This window comes from Oncorhynchus mykiss, chromosome 30 (genome assembly GCF_013265735.2).
Source record: "Oncorhynchus mykiss isolate Arlee chromosome 30, USDA_OmykA_1.1, whole genome shotgun sequence".
In the NCBI taxonomy this organism is placed as follows: Eukaryota; Metazoa; Chordata; class Actinopteri; order Salmoniformes; family Salmonidae; genus Oncorhynchus; species Oncorhynchus mykiss.
Window position 1 is genome coordinate 1074961 of NC_050570.1, and position 13498 is coordinate 1088458.

General features: G+C 48.0%; 1 protein-coding gene across 6 annotated transcripts in view; it reads left to right on the forward strand.

Moving 5' to 3' along the window:
• Positions 1-993: 993 nt before the first annotated feature.
• man2c1 (mannosidase, alpha, class 2C, member 1) overlaps positions 994-13498 on the forward strand; it is a 60291-nt gene continuing 47786 nt past the window's right edge. For all 6 annotated transcript variants that reach the window (XR_005040904.1, XR_005040903.1, XR_005040905.1 and 3 more), the window contains exons 1-6: positions 994-1225; positions 1520-1645; positions 1913-2036; positions 5329-5399; positions 10816-10993; positions 11309-11498. Coding sequence is in view for 2 of the 6 variants with exons in the window: in XM_036968917.1 (XP_036824812.1) it covers positions 1125-1225; positions 1520-1645; positions 1913-2036; positions 5329-5399; positions 10816-10993; positions 11309-11498 (790 nt within the window). In the remaining 4 variants the exon portion in view is untranslated. The remainder of the gene's footprint in view (positions 1226-1519; positions 1646-1912; positions 2037-5328; positions 5400-10815; positions 10994-11308; positions 11499-13498) is intronic.

The following is a 13498-nucleotide window of genomic DNA, read 5'->3' on the forward strand; positions in this document are numbered from 1 at the left end:
GTGATAATGTATTGGGTCTATAGCCTACTGAGCATAGCCAATATGCAGGGATAATGTATTGGGTCTATAGCCTACTGAGCATAGCCAATATGCAGTGATAATGTATTGGGTCTATAGCCTACTGAGCATAGCCAATATGCAGTGATAATGTATTGGGTCTATAGCCTACTGAGCATAGCCAATATGCAGTGATAATGTACTTGGGTCTATAGACTACTGAGCGTAGCCAATATGCAGTGATAATGTATTTGGGTCTATAGACTACTGAGTATAGCCAATATGCAGTAATAATGTAATGTATTGGGCCTATAGCCTACTGAGTATAGCCAATATGCAGGGATAATGTATTGGGTATAGCCTATATGCAGGGATAATGTATTGGGTCTATAGCCTACTGAGTATAGCCAATATGCATTGATAATGTATTGGGCCTATAGCCTACTGAGTATAGCCAATATGCAGGGATAATGTATTGGGCCTATAGCCTACTGAGTATAGCCAATATGCAGTGATAATGTATTGGGCCTATAGCCTACTGAGTATAGCCAATATGCAGGGATAATGTATTGGGTCTATAGCCTACTGAGTATAGCCAATATGCATTGATAATGTATTGGGTATGTACCATCTACAGATTATAACATGTACCAACTACAGATGATAACATGTACCATCTACAGATTATAACATGTACCATCTACATAGGCACTTCTGGTTTTGGAAGGACCATAAAGGTAATGGGAATGGTGTACTCAGTCTCTCTGTGCTAGTTGTCTCATTTTACATGAATAATATGTATGGTTTTTCAAACCCTCTGGTTTAAATAAATGTTGACATTTGATATTCTTTCTCATATCATACTCATATCATACAAGTATTAGTGCACTATGCAGTAAGATTACTTACCCCCTAAATAGTATGGTAGTGGAGGGCTAATCATACGGCCTAGAACGTTAGTGACATGTTAACAACAGCGACATCTAGCGGCTGATCAACGCAAAGACAATAGTATTTCTATTGTACTTCCGGGTCCACATGGTCCCTTCCTTGTTGTTTCTCTAAACTTCACGAAACAGTGGATAATTTATTGATTCTCCGAACATTGACCAGAGATATTATTGACGATGTATCATCAACCGGTACTGAAGAACCGACGGACTCTTCTGGAACGAGCTGAGAAATTCATATCTGAGATTTATTTCACCGACTGCAACCTTAGGGGAAGGTAAATGGTATTTCTTAGCTAGCGGTCAAGTGCAATAAAATGCATGCCCATTACCCACTCAATATGCACAGCTAAGTAGCAATGTTTTGTTGGGCAGATGGAAGTTCTATTTATTGTGCAAAATGTTTGAATTCTCCGCGGGTGAAGAGAGAAACTGCTCTGCTCCTTGTAATAGCAATTTTTTTCTGGGTAATGAATCCCCCTTCTGGATCTGGTTATGAGACACTGACAGCACTTTATGTGGCGATCTGAGTCATATAAAAACACGTTTCTTACAACATGACTCGTTTCCAGACTATATGGAGACGCCTGTCCCCTGGAGTCCATCTCCTCGTCTCTGTCACAGCAACGGATCCCTTTCCTAGAGGCTGTCAAACAGAACTTTGAGCCGTATCAAGTTGGTGATACCTTTGGACCTACGTAAGGACTGGAATATTTTGTAGCTCTCTTCGAACACCATGTTTGGTTAAATACCATGAACGAGTGAATGACTTAATGAATGAACGAGTGAATGAGTGAATGAATGAATGAACGAGTGAATGAATGAATGAATGAACGAGTGAGTGAGTGAGTGAATTAGTGAGTGAGTGAGTGAGTGAATTAGTGGAGTGAGTTGGTGAATGAGCGTGCAAAAGAACGAACAAACCAGTGAACCAACAAACTAGTATGAGTAATGTTTTATTACAGATGGTGGACATGCTGGTTTAAAGTATCTCTGAGGATACCAGACTCCTGGAGAGGGAAGCAGGTCCATCTGAGCTGGGAGAGTGATGGAGAGGCCATGGTCTGGAGGGATGAGCAACCTGTACAGGTTCAACATTATATACACACCCACATGAGCCTTACCTCATCCACCATATCACTACAGTACCTCATCCACCATTCCTCAACCACCATAACACTACAGTACCTCATCCACCATACCACTAAAGTACCTCATCCACCACACCTCAACCACCATAACACTACAGTACCTCAACCACCATACCACTACAGTACCTCATCCACCATACCTCAACCACCATAACACTACAGTACCTCATCCACCATAACACTACAGTACCTCATCCACCATACCTCATCCACCATAACACTACAGTACCTCATCCACCACACCTCAACCACTATAACACTACAGTACCTCAACCACCATACCACTACAGTACCTCATCCACCATACCACTACAGTACCTCATCCACCACACCTCAACCACCATAACACTACAGTACCTCAACCACCACACCTCAACCACCATAACACTACAGTACCTCAACCACCATACCACTACAGTACCTCATCCACCATACCTCATCCACCATACCACTACAGTACCTCATCCACCACACCTCAACCACCATAACACTACAGTACCTCATCCACCATAACACTACAGTACCTCATCCACCATAACACTACAGTACCTCAACCACCATAACACTACAGTACCTCATCCACCACACCTCAACCACCATAACACTACAGTACCTCATCCACCATACCTCATCCACCATAACACTACAGTACCTCATCCACCACACCTCAACCACCATAACACTACAGTACCTCATCCACCACACCTCAACCACCATACCACTACAGTACCTCATCCACCATACCTCAACCACCATAACACTACAGTACCTCATCCACCATACCTCAACCACCATAACACTACAGTACCTCATCCACCGCACCTCAACCACCATAACACTACAGTACCTCATCCACCATACCTCATCCACCATACCTCAACCACCATAACACTACAGTACCTCATCCACCATACTTCATCCACCATACCTCAACCACCATAACACTACAGTACCTCATCCACCATACCTCAACCACCATACCACTACAGTACCTCATCCACCATACCTCATCCACCATAACACTACAGTACCTCATCCACCATATCACTACAGTACCTCATCCACCATTCCTCAACCACCATAACACTACAGTACCTCATCCACCATACCACTAAAGTACCTCATCCACCACACCTCAACCACCATAACACTACAGTACCTCAACCACCATACCACTACAGTACCTCATCCACCATACCTCAACCACCATAACACTACAGTACCTCATCCACCATAACACTACAGTACCTCATCCACCATACCTCATCCACCATAACACTACAGTACCTCATCCACCACACCTCAACCACTATAACACTACAGTACCTCAACCACCATACCACTACAGTACCTCATCCACCATACCACTACAGTACCTCATCCACCACACCTCAACCACCATAACACTACAGTACCTCAACCACCACACCTCAACCACCATAACACTACAGTACCTCAACCACCATACCACTACAGTACCTCATCCACCATACCTCATCCACCATACCACTACAGTACCTCATCCACCACACCTCAACCACCATAACACTACAGTACCTCATCCACCATAACACTACAGTACCTCATCCACCATAACACTACAGTACCTCAACCACCATAACACTACAGTACCTCATCCACCACACCTCAACCACCATAACACTACAGTACCTCATCCACCATACCTCATCCACCATAACACTACAGTACCTCATCCACCACACCTCAACCACCATAACACTACAGTACCTCATCCACCACACCTCAACCACCATACCACTACAGTACCTCATCCACCATACCTCAACCACCATAACACTACAGTACCTCATCCACCATACCTCAACCACCATAACACTACAGTACCTCATCCACCGCACCTCAACCACCATAACACTACAGTACCTCATCCACCATACCTCATCCACCATACCTCAACCACCATAACACTACAGTACCTCATCCACCATACTTCATCCACCATACCTCAACCACCATAACACTACAGTACCTCATCCACCATACCTCAACCACCATACCACTACAGTACCTCATCCACCATACCTCATCCACCATAACACTACAGTACCTCATCCACCATAACACTACAGTACCTCATCCACCATACCTCAACCACCATAACACTACAGTACCTCATCCACCATACCACTACAGTACCTCATCCACCATACCACTACAGTACCTCATCCACCATACCACTACAGTACCTCATCCACCATACCACTACAGTACCTCATCCACCATACCTCTACAGTACCTCATCCACCATACCTCAACCACCATAACACTATTGTACCTCATCCACCATACCACTACAGTACCTCATCCACCATAACACTACAGTACCTCATCCACCATACCACTACAGTACCTCATCCACCATACCTCAACCACCATAACACTATTGTACCTCATCCACCATACCACTACAGTACCTCATCCACCATAACACTACAGTACCTCATCCACCATACCTCAACCACCATAACACTACAGTACCTCATCCACCATACCTCAACCACCATAAACTATTGTACCTCATCCACCATACCACTACAGTACCTCATCCACCATACCACTACAGTACCTCATCCACCATACCACTACAGTACCTCAACAGACTAGTCTCATCCTCTCAGCTTGCCTTGGGGCAAAGTCACAATAACAATCTGTTTTAGTTATATGTGAACTATGTTATGTACGCTAATCAAGCCTCACTGCATGTTGTTCAAACACATCATTCTCAGGGGTTGACCTTGATGTTGTCATTTGATTGGCAGGGGTTGACCTTCATGTTGTTATTTGATTGACAGGGGTTGACCTTGATGTTGTTATTTGATTGACAGGGTTTGACCTTGATGTTGTCATTTGATTGACAGGGGTTGACCTTGATGTTGTTATTTGATTGGCAGGGGTTGACCTTGATGTTGTCATTTGATTGGCAGGGGTTGACCTTGATGTTGTCATTTGATTGACAGGGGTTGACCTTGATGTTGTTATTTGATTGGCAGGGGTTGACCTTGATGTTGTCATTTGGTTGACAGGGGTTGACCTTGATGTTGTTATTTGATTGACAGGGGTTGACCTTGATGTTGTTATTTGATTGACAGGGGTTGACCTTGATGTTGTCATTTGGTTGACAGGGGTTGACCTTGATGTTGTTATTTGATTGGCAGGGGTTGACCTTGATGTTGTTATTTGATTGGCAGGGGTTGACCAAAGAAGGGGAGAAGACCAGCTACGTCTTGACTGAGTGTCTGAAGGATGATGAGACACACAGGTTAGTGGGTTCTACATCCTGACTGTCTGAAGGATGATGATGATCCACACAGGTTAGTGGGTTCTACATCCTGACTGTCTGGAGGATGATGAGACACACAGGTTAGTGGGTTCTACATCCTGACTGTCTGGAGGATGATGATCCACACAGGTTAGTGGGTTCTACATCCTGACTGACTGGAGGATGATGATCCACACAGGTTAGTGGGTTCTACATCCTGACTGACTGTCTGGAGGATGATGAGACACACAGGTTAGTGGGTTCTACATCCTGACTGTCTGGAGGATGATGATCCACACAGGTTAATGGGTTCTACATCCTGACTGTCTGAAGGATGATGATCCACACAGGTTAGTGGGTTCTACATCCTGACTGACTGGAGGATGATGAGACACACAGGTTAGTGGGTTCTACATCCTGACTGAGTGTCTGGAGGATGATGATCCACACAGGTTAGTGGGTTCTACATCCTGACTGAGTGTCTGGAGGATGATGATCCACACAGGTTAGTGGGTTCTACATCCTGACTTTCTGGAGGATGATGAGACACACAGGTTAGTGGGTTCTACATCCTGACTGAGTGTCTGGAGGATGATGATCCACACAGGTTAGTGGGTTCTATATCCTGACTGACTGGAGGATGATGATCCACACAGGTTAATGGGTTCTACATCCTGACTGTCTGGAGGATGATGAGACACACAGGTTAGTGGGTTCTACATCCTGACTGTCTGGAGGATGATGATCCACACAGGTTAGTGGGTTCTACATCCTGACTGACTGGAGGATGATGATCCACACAGGTTAGTGGGTTCTACATCCTGACTGACTGGAGGATGATGATCCACACAGGTTAGTGGGTTCTACATCCTGACTGACTGTCTGGAGGATGATGATCCACACAGGTTAGTGGGTTCTACATCCTGACTTTCTGGAGGATGATGAGACACACAGGTTAGTGGGTTCTACATCCTGACTGACTGGAGGATGATGAGACACACAGGTTAGTGGGTTCTACATCCTGACTGACTGGAGGATGATGAGACACACAGGTTAGTGGGTTCTACATCCTGACTGACTGGAGGATGATGATCCACACAGGTTAGTGGGTTCTACATCCTGACTGACTGGAGGATGATGAGACACACAGGTTAGTGGGTTCTATGTCCTGACTGTTTGGAGGATGATGAGACATACAGGTTAGTGGGTTCTACATCCTGACTGACTGGAAGATGATGATCCACACAGGTTAGTGGGTTCTACATCCTGACTTTCTGGAGGATGATGAGACACACAGGTTAGTGGGTTCTACATCCTGACTTTCTGGAGGATGATGAGACACACAGGTTAGTGGGTTCTACATCCTGACTGACTGGAGGATGATGAGACACACAGGTTAATGGGTTCTACATCCTGACTGTCTGGAGGATGATGATCCACACAGGTTAGAGGGTTCTACATCCTGACTGACTGGAGGATGATGAGACACACAGGTTAGTGGGTTCTACATCCTGACTGTCTGGAGGATGATGATCCACACAGGTTAGTGGGTTCTACATCCTGACTGACTGGAGGATGATGATCCACACAGGTTAGTGGGTTCTACATCCTGACTGACTGGAGGATGATGATCCACACAGGTTAGTGGGTTCTACATCCTGACTGACTGTCTGGAGGATGATGATCCACACAGGTTAGTGGGTTCTACATCCTGACTTTCTGGAGGATGATGAGACACACAGGTTAGTGGGTTCTACATCCTGACTGACTGGAGGATGATGAGACACACAGGTTAGTGGGTTCTACATCCTGACTGACTGGAGGATGATGAGACACACAGGTTAGTGGGTTCTACATCCTGACTGACTGGAGGATGATGATCCACACAGGTTAGTGGGTTCTACATCCTGACTGACTGGAGGATGATGAGACACACAGGTTAGTGGGTTCTATGTCCTGACTGTTTGGAGGATGATGAGACACACAGGTTAGTGGGTTCTACATCCTGACTGACTGGAAGATGATGATCCACACAGGTTAGTGGGTTCTACATCCTGACTTTCTGGAGGATGATGAGACACACAGGTTAGTGGGTTCTACATCCTGACTTTCTGGAGGATGATGAGACACACAGGTTAGTGGGTTCTACATCCTGACTGACTGGAGGATGATGAGACACACAGGTTAATGGGTTCTACATCCTGACTGTCTGGAGGATGATGATCCACACAGGTTAGAGGGTTCTACATCCTGACTGACTGGAGGATGATGAGACACACAGGTTAGTGGGTTCTACATCCTGACTGTCTGGAGGATGATGAGACACACAGGTTAGTGGGTTCTACATCCTGACTGTCTGGAGGATGATGATCCACACAGGTTAGTGGGTTCTACATCCTGACTGACTGGAGGATGATGATCCACACAGGTTAGTGGGTTCTACATCCTGACTGACTGTCTGGAGGATGATGAGACACACAGGTTAGTGGGTTCTACATCCTGACTGTCTGGAGGATGATGATCCACACAGGTTAATGGGTTCTACATCCTGACTGTCTGAAGGATGATGATCCACACAGGTTAGTGGGTTCTACATCCTGACTGACTGGAGGATGATGAGACACACAGGTTAGTGGGTTCTACATCCTGACTGACTGGAGGATGATGATCCACACAGGTTAGTGGGTTCTACATCCTGACTGTCTGGAGGATGATGAGACACACAGGTTAGTGGGTTCTACATCCTGACTGACTGTCTGGAGGATGATGAGACACACAGGTTAGTGGGTTCTACATCCTGACTGACTGGAGGATGATGAGACACACAGGTTAGTGGGTTCTATGTCCTGACTGTCTGGAGGATGATGATCCACACAGGTTAGTGGGTTCTACATCCTGACTGACTGTCTGGAGGATGATGATCCACACAGGTTAGTGGGTTCTACATCCTGACTGACTGGAGGATGATGATCCACACAGGTTAGTGGGTTCTACATCCTGACTGACTGGAGGATGATGATCCACACAGGTTAGTGGGTTCTACATCCTGACTGACTGGAGGATGATGATCCACACAGGTTAGTGGGTTCTACATCCTGACTGACTGTCTGGAGGATGATGATCCACACAGGTTAGTGGGTTCTACATCCTGACTGACTGTCTGGAGGATGATGATCCACACAGGTTAGTGGGTTCTACATCCTGACTGACTGGAGGATGATGATCCACACAGGTTAGTGGGTTCTACATCCTGACTGACTGGAGGATGATGAGACACACAGGTTAGTGGGTTCTACATCCTGACTTTCTGGAGGATGATGAGACACACAGGTTAGTGGGTTCTACATCCTGACTGACTGGAGGATGATGAGACACACAGGTTAGTGGGTTCTACAGCCTGACTTTCTGGAGGATGATGAGACACACAGGTTAGTGGGTTCTATGTCCTGACTGTCTGGAGGATGATGATCCACACAGGTTAGTGGGTTCTACATCCTGACTGACTGGAGGATGATGATCCACACAGGTTAGTGGGTTCTACATCCTGACTGACTGGAGGATGATGAGACACACAGGTTAGTGGGTTCTACATCCTGACTGACTGGAGGATGATGAGACACACAGGTTAGTGGGTTCTACATCCTGACTGACTGGAGGATGATGAGACACACAGGTTAGTGGGTTCTATGTCCTGACTGTCTGGAGGATGATGATCCACACAGGTTAGTGGGTTCTACATCCTGACTGACTGGAGGATGATGATCCACACAGGTTAGTGGGTTCTACATCCTGACTGACTGGAGGATGATGAGACACACAGGTTAGTGGGTTCTACATCCTGACTGACTGGAGGATGATGAGACACACAGGTTAGTGGGTTCTACATCCTGACTGACTGTCTGGAGGATGATGATCCACACAGGTTAGTGGGTTCTACATCCTGACTGACTGGAGGATGATGATCCACACAGGTTAGTGGGTTCTACATCCTGACTGACTGTCTGGAGGATGATGATCCACACAGGTTAGTGGGGTCTACATCCTGACTGTCTGGAGGATGATGAGACACACAGGTTAGTGGGTTCTACATCCTGACTGTCTGGATGATGATGATCCACACAGGTTAGTGGGTTCTACATCCTGACTGTCTGGAGGATGATGATCCACACAGGTTAGTGGGTTCTACATCCTGACTGACTGGAGGATGATGAGACACACAGGTTAGTGGGTTCTACATCCTGACTGACTGTCTGGAGGATGATGATCCACACAGGTTAGTGGGTTCTACATCCTGACTGTCTGGAGGATGATGAGACACACAGGTTAGTGGGTTCTACATCCTGACTGTCTGGAGGATGATGATCCACACAGGTTAGTGGGTTCTACATCCTGACTGACTGGAGGATGATGAGACACACAGGTCAGTGGGTTCTACATCCTGACTGACTGGAGGATGATGATCCACACAGGTTAGTGGGTTCTACATCCTGACTGACTGGAGGATGATGAGACACACAGGTTAGTGGGTTCTACATCCTGACTGACTGGAGGATGATGAGACACACAGGTTAGTGGGTTCTACATCCTGACTGACTGGAGGATGATGAGACACACAGGTTAGTGGGTTCTACATCCTGACTGACTGTCTGGAGGATGATGATCCACACAGGTTAGTGGGTTCTACATCCTGACTGACTGGAGGATGATGAGACACACAGGTTAGTGGGTTCTACATCCTGACTGTCTGGAGGATGATGATCCACACAGGTTAGTGGGTTCTACATCCTGACTGTCTGGAGGATGATGATCCACACAGGTTAGTGGGTTCTACATCCTGACTGTCTGGAGGATGATGATCCACACAGGTTAGTGGGTTCTACATCCTGACTGACTGGAGGATGATGAGACACACAGGTTTGTGGGTTCTATGTCCTGACTGTCTGGAGGATGATGATCCACACAGGTTAGTGGGTTCTACATCCTGAGAGTCTGGAGGATGATGATCCACACATGTTAGTGGGTTCTACATCCTGTTTGGGGTGAATTCAATTTACATTTGACATTTTAGTCATTTAACAGACGCTCTTCAGGGATTTTTCTGCCATGTAAATCCTTTTGTGTTCAGCAAACGGTGGCTACTTTTAAGACTCTTAGATTTAAAATATAGCTCAGTGAATGTATTTGATTTGATTAAAACACATAGGATGTGTCAAGATATGGAAAAATATAAGTTTAAACATTTCAATCGATTGGTTGAAAGGACAGGAGGCTCTCGGTTGACTAAGTTTGTTTAGTCGGGGACAGCGCTGCTCTACATTGAGTTGGCGCGTAGCGGTCTGTTTGCAGCGAGTCAGGATCGCCTCAGTGTGTTCTAGTTCTGTGTTGTAAACTGTAGTCTGTCTTCTGTCTCTTTTAGCATCTCCCTGTATGTCGAGCTGGCGTGTAACAGCCTTTTCGGAGCGGGAAAGGGATCCATGATTGCAGCACCTGACCCAGACAGGAAGTACTCTGTCCAGAAGGCTGAGCTTGTGGTGTTTAAGTCGGACGTCAGGGAGCTGCTGACTGATTTGGAGATGCTGGTAGACATGGTCAAGGTATGTTGAGATATCAGTATTCTATAATGTCAAGGTACTACCTAATGGGATGTGAAGTAGGTCAAGAGGTCATGTCTGGAGCAGGCTGGGGTCAATTCCAGGAGTAGTAGGTCAAGAGGTCATGTCTGGAGCAGGGTGGGGTCAGTTCCAGAAGTAGTAAACTAACTAAATGGAATTGACTCCAAACCTGAACCTGCAGATGGAATTGTGACATTTAACTGTGAATGAAGTGTAACTGTCAACTTTAGTTAGTCTGCTGTTCTGTTCCTGCTTTCTCATTGGCCTGTTGATCTTCTCTCTTCTGCCTCCTCTCAGTTGCTGGGTGAGGGGGAACAGCGTGGGTACCAGGCTCTGTTCACAGCCAATGAGATGGTGAACCTGTGTGAGCCGACCAATCCCAGCTCATTTCCTGCGGCCCGGAGTCTGGCTCAGAAGTTCTTCAGCCAGAGGAATGGAGAGAGCCAGCACACTGTCCACGCTATGGGACACTGCCACATTGACTCAGGTGAACATCTCTCTCTTTCAAGATGACTGATTTTGTTTAGTCTATGTCCATGTATTGAGTTCTCCTGTAATGATGCTCCGCTGTCTATTGCTGCTCCGCTGTCTACCGCTGCTCCACTGTCTACTGCTACTCCACTGTCTACTGCTGCTCCACTGTCTACTGCTGCTCCACTGTCTACTGCTGCTCCACTGTCTACTGCTGCTCCACTGTCTACTGCTGCTCCACTGTCTACTGCTGCTCCACTGTCTACTGCTGCTCCACTGTCTACTGCTGCTCCACTGTCTAGCGCTGCTCCACTGTCTACTGCTGCTCCACTGTCTACCGCTGCTCCACTGTCTACCGCTGCTCCACTGTCTACTGCTGCTCCACTGTCTACCGCTGCTCCACTGTCTACCGCTGCTCCACTGTCTACCGCTGCTCCACTGTCTACTGCTACTCCACTGTCTAGCGCTGCTCCACTGTCTACCGCTGCTCCACTGTCTACTCCTGCTCCACTGTCTACCGCTGCTCCACTGTCTACTGCTGCTCCACTGTCTACTGCTGCTCCACTGTCTACTGCTGCTCCACTGTCTACCGCTGCTCCGCTGTCTACCGCTGCTCCGCTGTCTACCGCTGCTCCGCTGTCTACCGCTGCTCCACTGTCTACTGCTGCTCCACTGTCTACTGCTGCTCCACTGTCTACTGCTGCTCCACTGTCTACTGCTGCTCCACTGTCTACTGCTGCTCCACTGTGTGTGGTGTACTGCTGCTCCACTGTCTACCGCTGCTCCACTGTCTACTGCTGCTCCACTGTGTGTGGTGTACTGCTGCTCCACTGTCTACCGCTGCTCCACTGTCTACTGCTGCTCCACTGTGTGTGGTGTACTGCTGCTCCACTGTCTACCGCTGCTCCACTGTCTACTGCTGCTCCACTGTCTACTGCTGCGCCACTGTCTACTGCTGCTCCACTGTCTACCGCTGCTCCACTGTCTACCGCTGCTCCACTGTCTATCGCTGCTCCACTGTCTACCGCTGTCTACCGCTGCTCCGCTGTCTACCGCTGCTCCACTGTCTACCGCTGCTCCACTGTCTACTGCTGCTCCACTGTCTACCGCTGCTCCGCTGTCTACCGCTGCTCCACTGTCTACCGCTGCTCCGCTGTCTACTGCTGCTCCACTGTCTACCGCTGTCTACCGCTGCTCCGCTGTCTACTGCTGCTCCACTGTCTACCGCTGTCTACCGCTGCTCCACTGTCTACCGCTGCTCCACTGTCTACTGCTGCTCCACTGTCTACCGCTGTCTACCGCTGCTCCACTGTCTACCGCTGCTCCACTGTCTACCGCTGCTCCACTGTCTACTGCTGCTCCACTGTCTACTGCTGCGCCACTGTCTACTGCTGCTCCACTGTCTACCGCTGCTCCACTGTCTACCGCTGCTCCACTGTCTATCGCTGCTCCACTGTCTACCGCTGTCTACCGCTGCTCCGCTGTCTACCGCTGCTCCACTGTCTACCGCTGCTCCACTGTCTACTGCTGCTCCACTGTCTACCGCTGCTCCGCTGTCTACCGCTGCTCCACTGTCTACCGCTGCTCCGCTGTCTACTGCTGCTCCACTGTCTACCGCTGTCTACCGCTGCTCCGCTGTCTACTGCTGCTCCACTGTCTACCGCTGTCTACCGCTGCTCCACTGTCTACCGCTGCTCCACTGTCTACTGCTGCTCCACTGTCTACCGCTGCTCCGCTGTCTACCGCTGCTCCACTGTCTACCGCTGCTCCGCTGTCTACCGCTGTCTACCGCTGCTCCGCTGTCTACCGCTGCTCCACTGTCTACTGCTGCTCCACTGTCTACTGCTGCTCCACTGTCTACCGCTGCTCCGCTGTCTCCCGCTGCTCCACTGTCTACCGCTGTCTACCGCTGCTCCGCTGTCTACCGCTGCTCCACTGTCTACTGCTGCTCCACTGTCTACTGCTGCTCCACTGTCTACCGCTGCTCCGCTGTCTACCGCTGCTCCACTGTCTCCC